This window comes from Pantherophis guttatus, chromosome 5 (genome assembly GCF_059756535.1).
Source record: "Pantherophis guttatus breed Tessera chromosome 5, ASM5975653v1, whole genome shotgun sequence".
NCBI classification, from domain to species: Eukaryota; Metazoa; Chordata; class Lepidosauria; order Squamata; family Colubridae; genus Pantherophis; species Pantherophis guttatus.
Genome location: NC_142067.1, coordinates 129,985,296 through 130,003,365, shown reverse-complemented (window position 1 = coordinate 130,003,365; position 18,070 = coordinate 129,985,296). Strand labels below are relative to the sequence as shown.

The following is an 18,070-nucleotide window of genomic DNA, read 5'->3' as shown; positions in this document are numbered from 1 at the left end:
CTCAGAAAGAGCGCTAATGACCAGATAACTGCAAGGAATATAAATCCTTCCATTCCCCCACCATTCGGTCAGAACTGAAGAAGCTTCTTAGATGGAGAAGTGAAACATCTTCAAGGAATAACAATGAAAGTCCAGTTGCCCCTTGAGGGGAAAATAAAGCAGCACTTTGGGACATTAAAGAGAGATCCAAACTAGAACTAAGGAGAAGTTTCCTGACATTAAATGAACAGTTGTACATTGAAGACTAGGGATCTGGACAACCTTCCATGGATCTCAAAGCTTTGGAAGATATGGGCTTTCAAACAGATGAGTCCCAACACAGACAGGATCATTGCTGGTGGAGTAATATTTCCAAGTTAAGCTTTGCTCCTGAATATGAGGACTTACCACAAGCCTGATTAGTTCTGAGTTCTGAAATATCTTCCAGATACTATCACCTGCTGAGGTCAAAGCATGCAACCCTGGTCACCACAACACAAAACAGTTGCTGAGACCTTAGAAAGTGTGCAGAGAAGAGCAACAAAGATGATAAAGAGTCTAGAGGATGTATCGTACGATGAATGGTTGAGGGAGGGAGGTTACGTCTAATCTAATGAAGAGAAGGACTAGGCATGATATGATAGCTGTTTTCCAGGACTTAAAAACACAAAACAGAATAACAGAGTTGGAAGGGACCTTGGAGGTCTTCTAGTCCAAATCCCTGCCCAGACAGGAAACCCTACCCCACTTCAGACAAATGGTTATCCAACATCTTCTTGAAAACTTCTACTTTTGGAGCATTCACAACTTCTGAAGGCAAGTTGTTCCACTGGTTAATTTTTCTAACTGTCAGGAAATTTCTTCTTAGTTCTAAGTTGCTTCTCTCCTTGATGAGTTTCCACCTGTTGCTTCTTGTCCTGCCTTCAGGTGCTCTGGAGAATAGCTTGACTCCCTCTTCTTTGGGGCAGCCCCTGAGATATTGGAACACTGCTCTCATATCTCCCCCTAGTCCTTCTTTTCATTAAACTAGACATACCCAGTTCCTGCAACCAGGGTCAGCTTATTCTCCAAAGAACCAGAGAGCAGAATAAGAAGTAACAATGGAAACTTATCAAGAAGACATTCCACCCTAAAAATTTCCTGACAGTAAGAACAGTTAATCATTAATTAATGCCTTGCCTCCTTGAATTATGGCTGCTCCATCACTGGAGGCTTTCAAGAATAAACCAGGCAACCATTTGTTCAGGATGATATATAAAGGCTCCTGTCTTGAGTAGGGGGCTGGACTAGAAGATCTCTGAGATCCCTTCCAGTCCTAGGAGTCTATATTCTAAGCTGCTTTTCTACCCCTCTGAATTGGGTTGTTTCAAGGCCCTGACCTTGACGTGAACTATTTCTGAGCGTTAAAAAATTGGAACCGTCCATTTTGAAGTTGGGCCATTTCCTGCACATTCGGAATTTCCTTTGAAACGTTCTGGAAATTTCTTAACGACCTGCGTTCTGAATTCCGCCTGGAAGTGGATTAGCAGCCAGCAGAGTCATTATTTTAAGAAAATGAAAAATTCCTAAAGTCTGCAGGATGACTCCCTTCGGCTCTGCATCCCTGAGACTTACTAGATGTTTGGCACGTAAAAGTGCCCCATTTAAAGCATGCTGGGACTTAAGTATGATTGCTATGATTAAAGTCGATATCACGGCAAAAGGGGCACAGTTGACAGATTAGCTTAAGACTGGGGAAGCATCCCTGGCCGTGTTGAAACCTGGATATTCGGAACTGAGTCTAAGGAGGTGCTGGAATTGCAAACCTCATTTAAAATATATATATATCTAATTTTATCCAATGCAAGTTGCATTCTTGTTTCTGGATTATTCAAGTTTCTCCTTTGGTTTATTAGTAATTAGTGGAAGAGAATCTGTTGGGTCTTGTTGAGGCACCAGGCCAGAAAGTAGGAGACTGGGAGTTCTAGTCCCGCCTTAGCCATGAACGCCATCTGGGGGACTTTGGGCCAATCACCAGGAGACTGGGAGTTCTAGTCCCGCCTTAGCCATGAACTCCAGCTGGGGGACTTTGGGCCAATCACCAGGAGACTGGGAGTTCTAGTCCCGCCTTAGCCATGAACTCCAGCTGGGGGACTTTGGGCCAATCACCAGGAGACCGGGAGTTCTAGTCCCGCCTTAGCCACGAAAGCCATCTGGGTGACTTTGGGCCAATCACCAGGAGACCGGGAGTTCTAGTCCCGCCTTAGCCACGAAAGCCATCTGGGGGACTTTGGGCTAATCACCAGGAGACCGGGAGTTCTAGTCCCGCCTTAGCCATGAACTCCATCTGGGGGACTTTGGGCCAATCACCAGGAGACCGGGAGTTCTAGTCCCGCCTTAGCCATGAACTCCAGCTGGGGGACTTTGGGCCAATCACCAGGAGACCGGGAGTTCTAGTCCCGCCTTAGCCACGAAAGCCATCTGGGGGACTTTGGGCTAATCACCAGGAGACCGGGAGTTCTAGTCCCGCCTTAGCCATGAACTCCAGCTGGGGGACTTTGGGCCAATCACCAGGAGACCGGGAGTTCTAGTCCCGCCTTAGCCACGAAAGCCATCTGGGTGACTTTGGGCCAATCACCAGGAGACCGGGAGTTCTAGTCCCGCCTTAGCCACGAAAGCCATCTGGGGGACTTTGGGCTAATCACCAGGAGACTGGGAGTTCTAGTCCCGCCTTAGCCATGAACTCCAGCTGGGGGACTTTGGGCCAATCACCAGGAGACCGGGAGTTCTAGTCCCGCCTTAGCCACGAAAGCCATCTGGGTGACTTTGGGCCAATCACCAGGAGACCGGGAGTTCTAGTCCCGCCTTAGCCATGAACTCCAGCTGGGGGACTTTGGGCCAATCACCAGGAGACCGGGAGTTCTAGTCCCACCTTAGCCACGAAAGCCATCTGGGCGACTTTGGGCCAATCACCAAGAGACCGGGAGTTCTAGTCCCGCCTTAGCCATGAACTCCATCTGGGGGATTTTGGGCCAATCACCAGGAGACCGGGAGTTCTAGTCCCGCCTTAGCCATGAACTCCATCTGGGGGATTTTGGGCCAATCACTCTCACTCAGCCCAGCCTGGAATGGCAGAGTGTGTCCTGCTCGAGTGGGGGGGGGTCAGGCTAGAAGACCTCCAAGGTCCCTTCCAACTCTGTCATTCTGTGTTCTCTGACATTTGGGTCCCGGGAACCGCAAGGCTTCTGTTTCTCCGTCCAAAGGTGGCTCTGACGATGTGACCTCATGTGTCCTGCTGTCCTTTGCAGGTCCCCTGCTATTCCTACGGGCAGAAGCTATCCAAGCTGGCCATCCTCAGGATCGCCTGTAACTATATCCTCTCCTTGGCTAGACTGGCCGACCTGGATTACAGCGCGGACCACAGTAACCTGAGCTTCTCGGAATGCGTGGAGCAATGCACCCGGACCCTGCAGGCCGAAGGCAGGTCTAAAAAAAGGAAGGTAGGTTTCGGGTCGGAGGAGAAAAGAGCCAGCTGGAAAGGAGGGGGGGCTCTGCACGGCTGCCGTTGGCTGGTCTTATCAGTCTCTTATCTTTAAGGTTGGGGTTTTTTTTTCCCCAGCCTGTGATTTATATTGTTCTAGTCAAGCGCTGCTTCTTTCCCCTTTTTTTCTTCTGTTTTAAACACATTCTTTTAGGTTTGAATAACCTTGATGGAGTTACGCAAGGTTTAAGAATGTAAAACAGAGCAAGAGATGCAGAAATTCAGCTGTGTGCTTGGGGTTTTCTTTCTTTCTTTCTTTCTTTCTTTCTTTCTTTCTTTCTCTCTCTTCCTTCCTTCCTCCTCCTCTCTCTCTTCCCTTCTCCCTTCCTCCCCTTCCTTCTTTCTTTTTTCTATCTTCCTTTCTTCCTTCCTTCCTCCTTCTCATCCTCCCTCCCTTTCTTTCTCTTCCTTCCTTCCTCCCTCCTCCTTCCTTCCTTCTTTTCTCCATCTTCCTTCCTTCCCTATTTCCTTCCTTCCATCCATCTCAATCCTGCCTTCCTTCCTTCCTTTCTCCTTCTCATCCTCCCTCCCTTCCTTTCTCTTCCTTCCTTCCTCCCTCCTCCTTCCTTCTTTCTTTTCTCCATCTTCCTTCCTTCCCTATTTCCTTCCTTCCATCCATCTCAATCCTGCCTGCCTGCCTTCCTTCCTCCTTCTCATCCTCCCTCCCTTCCTTTCTCTTCCTTCCTTCCTCCCTCCTCCTTCCTTCCTTCTTTCTTTTCTCAATCTTCCTTTCTTCCTTCCTCCTTCTCATCCTCCCTCCCCTCCTTTCTCTTCCTTCCTTCCTCCCTCCTCCTTCCTTCTTTCTTTTCTCCATCTTCCTTCCTTCCCTATTTCCTTCCTTCCTTCCATCTCAATCCTGCCTGCCTGCCTTCCTTCCTCCTTCTCATCCTCCCTCCCTTCCTTTCTCTTCCTTCCTTCCTCCCTCCTCCTTCCTTCCTTCTTTCTTTTCTCAATCTTCCTTTCTTCCTTCCTCCTTCTCATCCTCCCTCCCCTCCTTTCTCTTCCTTCCTTCCTCCTTCTCATCCTTCCTTCTTTCTTTTCTCCATCTTCCTTCCTTCCCTATTTCCTTCCTTCCTTCCATCTCAATCCTGCCTGCCTGCCTTCCTTCCTCCTTCTCATCCTCCCTCCCTTCCTTTCTCTTCCTTCCTTCCTCCCTCCTCCTTCCTTCCTTCTTTCTTTTCTCAATCTTCCTTTCTTCCTTCCTCCTTCTCATCCTCCCTCCCCTCCTTTCTCTTCCTTCCTTCCTCCCTCCTCCTTCCTTCTTTCTTTTCTCCATCTTCCTTCCTTCCCTATTTCCTTCCTTCCTTCCATCTCAATCCTGCCTTCCTTCCTCCCTCCCTCCCTTCCTTCCTTTCTTCATGGGGCAACAGATATTGCGTAGAATAATACTGGTCTTCCTCAAGCTGGGGAAGATGCAGTTTTAACATCCTTTCCTTGACTAATTCGTGTTCCTAATCGCAGCATTAGGGAAGCAGGAATATTTACCCAGCTCCGAGCCCCTCCAACTGTCCACTCCCAAATGCCACGACTGCTTTCACTTTCCGTGGGTGACCTGGGAAAATCAGAGAAAACAGTTTCCAGTCCTCCCCCAATGTCAGATGAGTTCCGCCAGCTGGGCTGTGCAAATGCCCAAAGTGTCCTTCAAGGTCATCAGGATGTTCCTTCTCCCTGACTCAGGCGGCCTTTCTCGCCTGGAGCTGTAGACACAGAACAGGGAGTCCTCAACGTACGACCACAAAGGACCCCCAAAGTTTCTGTCGCTAAGCAAGGCAGTTGCTAAATGAGTTTCACCCTTTTACCGCCTTCCTTGCTGCTTTCTTGTTCAGTGATTCGCTGCAGCTGTTAAGGTAGTAACACGGTGTGTTATATGGTTGTTATAACTGCTTGTGTTGAACACTGGGGATTTCTCCACCACCCCCGGGGAACCCCATGCTCCACATAACGACCACGATGGGGAGAGCCGGCATTGTACAGACACCTCGTTTAATGACCGCAACAACTTACGACTGTAATTCTGGGCTCAATTGTGATTGTAAGCCAAGGTCCACCTGTACGCTTGTGTGAACAGTGTAACTCGGGTGTTCCTTGTTTTTTTGGCTGCAATTCTGTAGCATCCCCTACTAATCCCAAAGGTGCTTTTTCAGAAGGCAACTGAACTTTCTTGTTTTTTCTTTTGAAGTCGTTTTGCTTCTCGTCCAAGAAGCTTCTTCAGCTCTGACTCGATGGTGAGGAAGGGAAGGATTTATACTCCTTGCAGACAGCTGGTCATTTGCATCCTTTGAGAGGGTCGTTGAGGCCCCTTGGAGGTTTCTCTGTGTCCTCAGGTAGTGCAAATGGATGTGGAGCCTCCTTGGAACTGCTGAAAGGACTGCGTTGTAGTCACACCCATTTGCACCACTCAGGTGTGATCCTGAAGACACAGATGAACCTCCGAGTGGCCTCAAGGATCCTCTCAAAGGATGCAAATGACCAACTGTCTGCAAGGAGTATAAATCCTTCCCTTCCCCACCATTCGGTCAGAGCTGAAGAAGCTTCTTGGATGAGAAGCGAAACGTCTTCAAAAGAAAAAACCAAGGAAGTCCAGTTGCCTCCTGAAAAAAGCATCTTTGGGACAACCATGCCCTGGATGATGGAGAATCTCTACAGATCCCCTCCTGGGATTTCTCTTCTGTCTTTTGAAGGATTCGGTGAAGCTGCTGCCATGGATGGTTGTGTCTCTTCCTCCAGCTGAGTCCTTTTCACCCCAGTTGCCGATGACTTTTCCCTACCCTGGTTCACTTTTTCACACTTCCCCCAAAATGGCCGGTTCGAACCTGTCCTGGCAGGCAGAGGCTCCAGATGTTATATTTTTACTGGGCTTGTGAATCCCCTTTCGTGATCCTCTATCTCCTTTTTACTGCATGGAATTTGGGGGGGGGGTTTCTTCTTCTTCTTTTTTTCCCCCCCTTCTATTTGTTTTTACAATAGGAAACGAAAGGAAGAACGCTGCATTCTGTCCTCTCCAATTTCCTTTGCTCAAACGCTGAATTCCTTCATGGTCTGAAAAGGGGCCAAGAAATGGTTTTAGCCGTGACAATCACCTCATCATCATCCTAATTGCCGTCAATAGGCCTTTAAAATAAACCTTTAAAAAGAAAAAAAAGATATTTGACATTTTTAATGGGTCGTTTAGCGACTTTGACAAGTATAATTCTCCCTGAGAAGGAAAAAGTTGCATTCCTCTCTCTCCCCCCTCTTCTCATCCCTTAATAACAGGACCGTTTCTGAAAGCTGCCCAATTTAGCTTTCATAATAAGAAGCATTTTTATTTACAGCCAAAAGTTCACAAAAAGTGGCCTATATCTTAATCTCACTTGATTAAAACACCAGGCTAGAAAGCGGGAGACTGGGAGTTCTAGTCCCACCTTAGCCAGGAAAGCCATCTGGGCGACTTTGGGCGAATCACCAGGAGACAGGGAGTTCTAGTCCTGCCTTAAGTAATGAGAGCCGACTGGGTGACTCTGTGCCAATCACAAGGAGACTGGGAGTTCTAGTCCCACCTTAGCCATGAAAGCTATCTGGGGGACTTTGGGCCAATCACCAGGAGACTGGGAGTTCTAGTCCTGCCTTTCACATGAGAGCCGACTGGGTGACTCTGTGCCAATTACAAGGAGACTGGGAGGTCTAGTCCCAGCTTAGCCAGGAAAGCCATCTGGGGGACTTAGGGCCAATCACCAGGAGACTGGGAGTTCTAGTCCTGCCTTAAGTAATGAAAGCCACCTGGGTGACTCTGTGCCAATCACCAGGAGACTGGGAGTTCTAGTCCTGCCTTTCACATGAGAGCCGACTGGGTGACTCTGGGCCAATCACTAGGAGACTGTGAGTTCTAGTCCCACCTTAGCCAGGAAAGCCAGCTGGGTGACTTTGGGCCAATCACTCTCTCTCAGCCCATCCCAGGGTGGTAATTTTGGGGGGCGAAAACAGCGAAGGAAAGAATATTAGATTTTTTTCACCACCTTGAGTTGTTTATAAAAAAAAGAAGAAGAATTAAGGTGGCATGTAAATAAATAAAAAAATATTTCATCCTTAGAATAAGAAGATTGTTAGGTCAAGAAATGACCCTGGAAGAGATATTTCTAGTTTGAAATGAGGCCAACCTACCTCAACTAGTACTGTGAGATATTTGCAAATATTTTCAGTGGACAAGAGTTCAATTCTGTTGCTTCTTTGGGTTGTGAGTAATTAAATAATCCAAGTAAATCATATGCAAAATTGGGGTGCAGTTAATCCCACACATACTCTGAGCCTTTACAACAGTGTTTCTCAACCTTGGAAGCTTGAAGATGGGTGGACTTCAACTCCCAGAATCCCCCAGCCAGCTGCTGGCTGGGGGATTCTGGGAGTTGAAGTCCACCCATCTTCAAGCTTCCAAGGTTGAGAAACACTGCTTTACAAGGACACCTTGTCTGTTACGTCCATTCCTCATGTTGTGATGGTGCAAATGCCACTTTTTCTCCATCCTGGTGTGTGTTGGGTTTTTGCTGTCCAACAAGAAGTACAGACATACAACAATTCATTTAGCGACCATTCGAACCGTGTTTCGTAACTTAAGAACTTCAGGGAACAACCGTGCCGTGGAAGGTTGCAAAATGGGGCAAAACTCACTTAAGAGCCATCTTGCTCAGCAACAGAAATTTTGAGCTCAGTTCTGGTCGTAAGTCCAGCACTATACTATATGCGTTCTCTGTGGCTCTTCCCAATGGGACTCCTTCTGCCATATCTTAACTTTCAGATGACATCAGGATCCAGAGATTCCCTATATGGATCTCCAGGGATCCTTGCTAATCCTTCCGTGGATCCCTTTTTTCGGAAGTGCTCCATTATGAGTGGTCCATATTAACCCTGGTCCATATTACTGTTTTATAAAAAAGATGTTGAGACTTTCGAAAGAGTGCAGAGAAGAGCAGCCAAGAGAATTAGGGGACTGGAGGCTAAAACATACAAAGAATGGTTGCAGGAACTGGGCATGTCTAGTTTAATGAATTTAATTTAATTTAATTTAATGGAGACGTGGTGGCTCAGTGGCTAAGACTCTGAGCTTGTCGATCGAAAGATCGGCAGTTCAGCAGTTCGAATCCCTAGTGCCGCGTAACGGGGTGAGCTCCCGTGACTTGTCCCAGCTTCTGGCAGCGCTGGCTCTTCGGCTTTGAAACGGAGATGAGCACCGCCCCCTAGAGTCGGGAACGACTAGCATGTATGTGCAAGCGGAACCTTTACCTTTACCTTTAGTCTAATGAAAAGAAGGATTCAGCATGACATGATAGCAGTCTTCCAATATCTCAGGGGCTGCCACAAAGAAGAGGGAGTCAACCTATTCTCCAAAGCACCTGAAGGCAGGAGAAGCAGCAAAAGATGGAAACTAATCCAGGAGAGAAGCAACCTGGAATTGAGGAGAAACTTCCTAACAGTGAGGACAATTAACCAGTGGAACAGCTTGCCACCAGAAGTTGTGGGTGCTCCATCACTGGAGGTTTTTAAGAGCTTGGACAACCATTTGAAAGGGTATAAGGTCTCCTGCTTGAGCTGGACTAGAAGACCTCCAAGGTCCCTCCCAACTCTGTTATTCTGTTATTCTATTACTCCCACGCCTTTCAAACCCAGAACCCAGAAGCCTAGCATGATCCTTCCAAAAGTCAATCATCTCATCATTCCTTCGTCGGCTGGAAAATACCTCGTTTTCCCCGGCCATCCTTCCCCTCCTCTGCCCCCACCCGCCACTCTGTCTCCAGCATTGGAAAGATAATATTCTTTGCTTCATTAGTTTTTCCGAACGTAACAAGCCTTTCCCCACACACACACCCCTCGTTGGAAGAGGGGGGGTGGGAGGCCGTTGACCTGTAGCTGGTTAGCTTGCAAACCCCTCCGTGTGGCGGGTGAGTGTGTGCACAGAGGCCTTTGTGGTTCTGATTAGTTATTTCGCTGGTGAGCAATTTTGTGGAGCGGAGAGAAGCTGAGCTGAGCAGGGAGGGCTTCCCTCCTCCTCCTTCTGCCCCCCCCTTTGGTCTTCTGGCAGTCGCAGACTCCAGATGTTCGGAGTGCTGGTTGGGAAGTCCTACTGGCGCCAGTCGGGGCAGAGGGCAGGGGAAAGGCACGCGAGCTGGAACCGAAAACACTCAGTCACTGCAGGATTTGGCATTCCCCCAGCTCTCTGCTGGCACATTCCCCAGCATACTCCTAGCCATCTGTTCCAAAAAAACACTTTCAGGACCTCATCATCACTCAAGATGCAACATGGAGAACAGCTGCTAGAGAGGAACAGGAGGAGGACGTGGAGGGGGGGAACCCAGCAAAAGGACTCTTTGTGAGAGAGAAAGCCAGAGTCATAAATAACAGCAGAAGAGTTGCTATAAAAGCCCCTGGGATCGAATTGATTTCTGGTTTTTAATCATTCCCCCCCCCCCAGCCTCCGTTTGCAGAACACATTTGGGGAGGATAAAAGGGTCACCATAAGACCCCACCTGGAATTCTGCATCCAGTTTTGGTCACCACACTGCAAAAAAGAAGTTGAGACTTTGGAAAGAGCGCAGAGAAGAGCAACAAAGAGGATTAGGGGCCTGTAGCAGTGGTGGGATTCAAATAATTTAACAACTGGTTCTCTGCCCTAATGATTTCTTCCAACAACAGTTCACCAAACTTCTCAGAAAGTTAACAACCGGTTCTCCCAAAGTGGTGCGAACTGGCTGAATCCCACCACTGGACTGGAGGCTAAAACATATGAAGAACGATTGCAGGAACTGGGCATGGCTAGTTTAATGAAAAGAAGGACTAGGGGAGACATGATAGCAGGGTTCCGATATCTATGGGGCTGCCCCAAAGAAGAGGGAGTCAACTTATTTTCCAGAGCACCCAAAGGAAGAAACCATGAATGGAAACTCATCAAGGAGAAAAGCAACCTAAAACTAAAAAGACATTTTCCTGACAGTGAGATCAATTAATCAGTGGAACAACTTGCCTCCAGAAGTTGTGAATGCTCCAACACTGGACGTTTTTAAGAAGAGATTGGATAACCATTTGTCTGAAGTGGTGTAGGGTTTCCTGCCTGAGCAGGGGGTTGGACTAGAAGACCTCCAAGGCCCCTTCCAACTCTGTTATTCTAGTCTATTCTAACCTAGAATTAAGAAGAAACTTCCTAACAGTGAGGACAATTAATCAGTGGCTCAGAAGCTGCTTCCAGAAGTTGTGGGGGCTCCATCATTGGAAGCTTTTAAGAAAAGACTGGTCCTAACTGATCCTCAAAGTTAGAATCATAGGATTGGAAGGAGCCTCAGAGGTCTTCTAGACTAACCCCCTACTCAAGACAGGAGACCTTATGCCATTCTATTCATTTGGTTGTCCTGTCTAGTTTTGGAAACCTCCGCTGAGGGTTTCACCTACAACTCCAGGAGACAGGCTATTCTACTGATTAATTGTACTGTCAGAAAAGTTTTCCCTACTTCTAAAGTTGGGTCTCTCCTTAACAATCTTCCTCCCATTACTTCTTGTCCTGCCTTCGGGTACCTTAGAGAATAAGTCAGTCCCCCTTTCTTTGTGATAGTCCTTCAAGTACTGGAAGACAGCTATCATGTCCCCACAATCCTTCCCTTTGATAGGGGAGACATATCTGGCTCCCTGTGCAAATACAGAATACCAGAGTTGCAAGGGACCTTGTAGGTCATCTAGTCCAACCCCCTGGCCAAGCAGGAGACCCTACACCATTTCTGACAGATGACAGTCCAGTCTCTTCTTGAAAGCCTCCAGTGATGAAGCTCCCACAACTTCTGAAGGCAACTTCTGTTCCATCGGTTGATTGTTCTCAGTGTCAGGAAATTTCTCTTATTTCCAGGTTGAATCTCTCCTTGATCAGTTTCCATCCGTTATTCCTTGTCTGGCCTAGAGGGGCTTTGGACAATAGCTTGACCCCCTCCTCTCTGTGGCAGCCCCTCAAATATTGGAAAACTGCTATCGTGTCTCCCCTGGTCCTTCTCTTCACTAGACTAGCCAGGCCCGGTTCTTGTAACTGTTCATCGTATGTTTTAGCCCCCAGTCCCCTCATCATCCTGGTTGCTCTTCTCTGCACTCTTTCTAGGGTCTCAACCAGTGGTGGGTTGCCCCTGGTTTGGACCAGTTTGCAAAAACCGGTAGTAAAATCAGCGGGAGGCTCTGCCCACTGACCCGGACATCATCATAGGTGATCTGTGCATGCAATATTCGAAGTGTGGTTTTACTAAGGCTTTATATAGTGATATTAGTACCTCCGTTGATCTTGATTCACTCCCTCTGTTAATGCAATTTAGGATTGCATGAGCTTTAACAAAATAATATAAAATAAAATAGAGGGAACACAGCTTCTGTTTGGAACCCCTCTCACAATTTGTCCAATGCATTTCAGATCAGTCCCAGTTTGACAAGTGCCAACCCAATAGCAGTTTTAAATAAGCAACATGCAGAGAGCAGTTTTATTGTACAGAGCGAGAATGACAAGGACGATGTTTGGTTCCCATTTCATGCAAGGCCTGCCTGTCAGCTGCTTCCTAGCTCCATCAATTTCCCAGCATGGCAAATCTGACTGCCCACAAATGAGACTGGCTGAAATCATTATTAGCCATACTGGTGTCACCTTAATTCTCCTTAATTCTTCCTTGAGAACTTGTTTGGTGTACTGGTTAAGGCGACTGTGAATTCTAGTCCCATTTCAGCTACTTGGGTGACCTTGGGTCAGTCACTCAGTCCCCCTCTTTCAGCCCTAGGAAGAAGGGAGCAACAATTCCCCAAAATCCCCCCCCCAAAAAAACCTCATTGTATATACCAGGGGTCTCCAACCTTGGCAACTTTAAGACTTGTGGACTTCAACTCCCAGAGATCCTCAGCCAGCTTTCTCGATCGTCCACTGCCCCAAAAGCGCTTTTCCAAAAGGCAACTGGACTTTCTTATTTGTTTGGTTTTCTTCAAAAATATTTCGCTTCTCATCCCAGAAGCTTCTTCGGTTCGTCAAGATTTGATTCTTTAAATCCCCCTCCCGCCAGTCAGAACTGGAGAAGCTTCTGGGATGAGAAGCGAAACATTTTCAAAGGAGAAGAAAAACAAGCAAGTCCAGTTGCGTTTCAAAAAAAAATTTTTAAATACGCAAGGGCGCAAGATTATAGGAACGATTGCTAGGAAGTTTATTCTGGTGCTATCCTTTGATGCTTTAGGGATTGAAACAGGTGGTGAAGCTCAGGGAGAGCTGTTGAAATGAATGCATTTGCCTGGCCCTTTGATTCTAATGTTCCTTGTTACGGTCCCTTCTGCAGCTGGCTGTCAAAAACTAAAAAAATAAAAATTACAAACCTTGATTTTACCACGCTGCTTTAAAAAGCCCTAAGTCACTTTTTTTCAGCCCCATTGTAACTTTGAATGGTCCCTAAGCAGGGGTGGGTTGATGGGGGTTCGCAGGAGTTGGGGAGAACCTCTAGCTAAGATTCTGTGCAGTTCAGAAAACCCCCAAATCCCACTCCTGGCTGATCCCGCTCCACCCTGCCCACCCCTCCCCTCCCAGGAGTATCCATGCAGGCTGTTCTGTCCCCAACCCCATGCACACACACCAACAGACGTTCAGGAGTTAAAGACCAAACCAGCCGGCAAAATCCTTTTCCTTATGATAACGGAACTTGGCAACAACCTAGTGGCTGCCTGCCAAGAGTTTATTATTTACAAAGAGGAGAGATAACTTCTCCCCACTTCTGGTACATCAAAGGAAAGCAGCTCAATAATTACAGAGTCAATCAAGTCCAGAGATAATCCAGCAAAGTCTATAGCCAAAAGTCCAGCAATGCAGAATGGCGTGGAAGCTTTCAGCTTTGTTCGTCACAAGGTTTGACTGGCCACCACGCTCCCTTTTATATCCTGTGGGGTGTGGTCCAGTGACTCAGCCTAATCTCGGGCACGCCCTTTCTTCTGTTGCACGCGCTTATCTCTGCGACACTGGCGTGGATCCAGCCAAGACTCATTACCCTCATCACTGTCCATCTGTGGCTGCGTGGACATGCTTGGCCCTGGCCCTATCTCTTGCCCTTCAGCGGACACCGAAGGCATTGCCAGAGAGGAGGGTCCTGGAGAGGGAGGCCTTGCCAACTCCTCCCCTTCACTCTCGGAGTCCTCTCCTGACGATGACACAGGCTCCGGTAACGGAGCCACAAGAGCGGCCTGTTTTGGATGCAGATAAGTGCAGGGTGCCCACGGAGGCTCGGGGAGGGCGAAAAACCAGCCTAACGGAAGTTCGAAAAGGCCGGAAATGGGCCCGTTTCCAGCCTCCAGAGGGCGTCCGGAGCCTGGGGAGGCTGTTTTCGCCTTCCTGGAGGATCGAGAAAAGCCTCTGGAGCCTGGGGAGGGCAAAAACACCCCCCCTCCTGACCGTGGTGCAGGAGGCCGACTAGGCCACGCCCACCATGGCCACGCCCATCCAGCAACCAGGCAGAGAATCCCTTGCTAAAAATTTTGAAGCCCATCCCTGTCCCTAAATGAACAGCAACCTGAGTGGTGGTATCTAGGCTTTAATCTGGATTGGTTTCTCAACTTTAGCCATTTTAAATTGTATGGACTTCAGCTCCCAGAATTCCCCAGCCAGCATGCTGGGAGTTGAAGTCCACACAACTTAAAATGGCCGAGCTTGAGACACACTGATCTGGAACCAAATTTCGGTTTAGTTTACACTGATTCTTCTATTCTATCCAGTTCAAAGAGTTTAAGATCCTAAATAGGGTCAGACCAAATAAAAGGAATTACGATTAAATTAATCTCGGTACCCCAATCAATCAATCCAACCTTGAGGTTCATTAATTACCGTATGTATTTAATGAAAATTTGTTTAAGTATTCAGGAGGCAAAGGATATATTAGGGACCTGAAAAATATTAGCATTAAGTTGTTCATTTTAGAGCATTCCATGATTATTATTATTATTATTATTATTTATTGAATTTCTATACCGCCCTACTCCCGAAGGACTCAGGGCGGTGCACAGCCATGAAATAAAACACATAGATATACAAAATTTAAAATCGAATAAAATGAATTAAATAAATTTGGCTGAATTAATACCCAATTTAAAATACCCATATTTTAAAATCCATTAAAAATTTAGAATTTACACTTTAGAAGGGAGGAGATTTAGGCGAGGCCAGCTTGATGAAACAAAAGCGTCTTCAACTCGCGGCGGAAGGTGCGCAGATCCGGAATCCTCCGTATCTCTGGGGGGAGCTCATTCCAGATCGTCGGTGCCCCCACAGAGAAGGCTCTCCCCCTAGGGGCCGACAGCCGACATTGTGTGGCCGACGGCACCTGGAGGAGCCCCTCTCTGTGGGAGCGTACTGGTCGGTGGGAGGCTGTTGATGGTAGTAGGCGGTCCCGTAAGTAACCAGGTCCCAAGCCATGATAATGTCTTGGCGGTGTGGAAAAGCTTGGAATGTATTCATTGAAAGAAATAAATCAGGGTTTTGTCTCTACGAAGATAAATGTTTTGACTACATTATTTCTCCTGACTCTGCATATTTGCACTACAGGAAGATAATCTTCACTGTTAGAGGCAAGGAAATACGTCCCTTGGTAGAATCTGAATTAATGTATCTGGTGGCTCAGAATAAATTGCATTCAACTCATATCTGTTGCTGACATTCAGAAGCTGACACCAAGAAGTTAATTTGTTGGGTCAAGGTTGCATTTCAAATAAGTGTCCTTTCAGTCGACATGAATCTACTACAATTCTACTTTAAAAAAAAAATTGATACATGGGAGAAGTTAGAACTATTTAAATTAAGCTGGGTCCAAGGCTGAGCCAAGGGATTGTTGAATCTATCTCAAGGTTGCAAGATAGCACAGAAATTTGGAAGTGCAGGATGGGCCATCCAATGTCCCTTCGCCTACTATCAACATCTCAATGCCAAGTTCCCCATCCTTTCTCCTGATTTATTCACCTAGCAACAGGCCAGCCCTGCTTAAAAAAAATACATCCTAACTTTGACTAAATATGCTAAGATGTCTAAGATAAAGAGTAGTAAATATTCCATATTCATGTTAATAAAGTCCTGAGTTTATTTTCAGCTCATCTCCTCAGCATTTAAGCCATTTCCCATCATCTACAAAACTCTGTTGCTTGGCAGAGAATAGGATGGGATGGGACGCGACGGGATGCGACGGGATGAGATGGAACAGAATAGAATGGAACAGAAGAGTCGAGTCGAGTCGAGTAGAGTAGAGTAGAGCAGAGTAGAGTAGAGCAGAATAGGAATAGAGTAGAGTAGAATAGAATAGGAATAGGAATAGGAATAGGAATAAAGTAGAGTAGAGTAAAGTAAAATAGGAGTAGAGTAGAGTAGAAGAAGAGAAGAGGGGAAGGAAGGGAAGGGAAGGGGTGGGGTGGGATGGGATGGGATGGGATGGGATGGGAATGAGAATAGGAGAGGAGAGGAAAAGAAAAAGAGAAAATAGAATGGAATGAGAATAGAATAGAAGCAACATCTAGCAACAAGCAACATCATAAAATGGGGTAAAACACACTTAAAAATTGTCTCACCTAGTAAAAATGTTGGGCTTAATTGTGGCCATGAATTGAGAACTATCTGTACTCAATCTTTACTCTCTGCTCTGTGTGGCCCACTTACCTCCATTCTTACCACCTGCCATACACTGGAAGGCGAAGGCCTCACTAAGTAGCCTGTTTTTCTCAGATAAAATCATCTAAACTATGAGTGGTGGAGACTGAAAAAAACCCAGTTATTCTTTCCTCATGCTATCCTGGTTAGTGCTAACCACAACATGATGAGCTGAGGTGCATGTAATCAAGGAGAAGAGTTGCTTCTAAACAATTGGGATTGTTAGTTACTGTATGCCCATCCAACTAGATTGTCTCCAGCTAACATTCCATAGATGCAAAGTTAAGTACGGTGAGGACCATGTGGCAACGAGTGTTTCTACTTTTAGTTTACTTCATCATCGTGGTGAAGGACGTAATGTTCTTCAGAGATCTTCCAACTTATTTATGGAGTGCAGTGACACCCGTGCCAATAAAAGGCTGGCAAATGACAGGCATTCCTCATTCCCTTTCTTTGATTCTATTGCGTTTGTTTTCAGGAATGACAACCAAAGGGTGGATTGAGCAGAAGACCTGAGCAGATGGTTCATCCTGTCTTCTCAAAAGCGCCCGGGTTCCCATTGAAGAGAGCAGAAAGCATCCGTCATTTGAAGACCAGCTATGGAAACACTCTGGGTTGTGACACCCTTTTGGAGAAGATGGAGACCTTTCCTTCTGTGGTTTTCTTCTTAAGCCAATCTCATATTAGTATCTATGGAGAAACTTCTCCCTCTACTTCCTAGCAAAGACCAGCCCCATTGTAATGACGTTGCTAGTGCCAAAGAGCTGGTTGCGTTTCTGTATTATCTCCTCAAATCCAGAGATTATGATCCGTACATTCTGTAAATTTCAGTGGTCGGCAATATAAATCAGGGGTCTATTTAGATGTGGAAGAAGTCATGGTTGCTTTTGGTGGGACGCACATTCAAAATGTGCAGGTCTTTGTAGAGGAAAAGGGTGGCAAGGCCTGTTTAAAGTAACGGCTGCGGAGCTGAGTCAGAACTGACAAACTTTTCTGTCAGTAAATACAGTTCTACCTACCTGAAAATGGAAACACTTAAAATCATGAAGAAGCAGCCCGTGTGCCAGGCGTGAAGGATCAGATCCACATGTGAAGGTCTAATCAAATTGATTTATTGCTAAAAATCAATGCACAGGAATCTTCTTAACCTGCTTAGATCAGGATGGGTGGAATTCGAGGGAGGTAGGATTTAGTCCATTTGTGGCTACGTAGAGATTCTAGGCTGATTCCTTTTTTTGACGCCGCCTTCGAGTTCTCCACTCTTTTTCCTACACCATGCTATTGTTCCACACATTTTTTTTCTTCGCCTTTACCAAATTTTGCTTATTTAAAAAGAGCCAGCTTTTCTGAGTGAAAAATTGTGACAAAACAGCGAAGACCGTTACAAGGGATGGTTTCTTTCTATTTTTCTTTTAAAAACCACACCATTTAACCTGATTAATTAAAATGTATATTATCAAAGGAAAGGGAAGTCTGATAGCCAGAATAGCATCAATGAGCAGAATATTCCAGAAAGGTTTATAAATGTCACATTTTGAATGTCAGAAATGTTCAAGGCCGTGTAATGCAAAGGCATTTGAATACTATGTTGTATATTTCACTTCAAATTGAAGTAAAAAAAAATTGGAGAAACTCACTTGGAGTACGCAAATTTTATAAATAATGCATGTCGTGTGGAAGACATATGCTTCTAATGAAGACTATAATTCGATGTTACGGTAAAATAATGCAGACTTTTGAAGAAAAGAATGCTATATTTCAGGCAGTGTGTAATTCCTATCCGTTGCTGCTAAATTTAACCTTCTGTTATTTCAGTATAAATTATTTGGTCTTCATTTTTCGTTAATGAAATTGAGCTGAATAGAGATTGTTGTGCCAATCTATCAAGAGATCTTGCAAGCCTACAATTTCGAGCAGCAAGCTCTTCC

The 18,070-nt window shown here is 46.1% G+C and overlaps 1 protein-coding gene across 1 annotated transcript in view; it reads left to right on the top strand.

Annotated features, from left to right (window-relative positions):
- Positions 1–17,778, top strand: part of ATOH8 (atonal bHLH transcription factor 8) — a 30,807-nt gene extending 13,029 nt beyond the window's left edge. The window contains exons 2-3 of the mRNA XM_060686489.2: positions 3,267–3,458; positions 16,621–17,778. Coding sequence (XP_060542472.2) covers positions 3,267–3,458; positions 16,621–16,626 — 198 coding nt within the window. The 3' untranslated portion in view covers positions 16,627–17,778. The remainder of the gene's footprint in view (positions 1–3,266; positions 3,459–16,620) is intronic.
- The last annotated feature ends 292 nt before the right edge of the window (positions 17,779–18,070 follow it).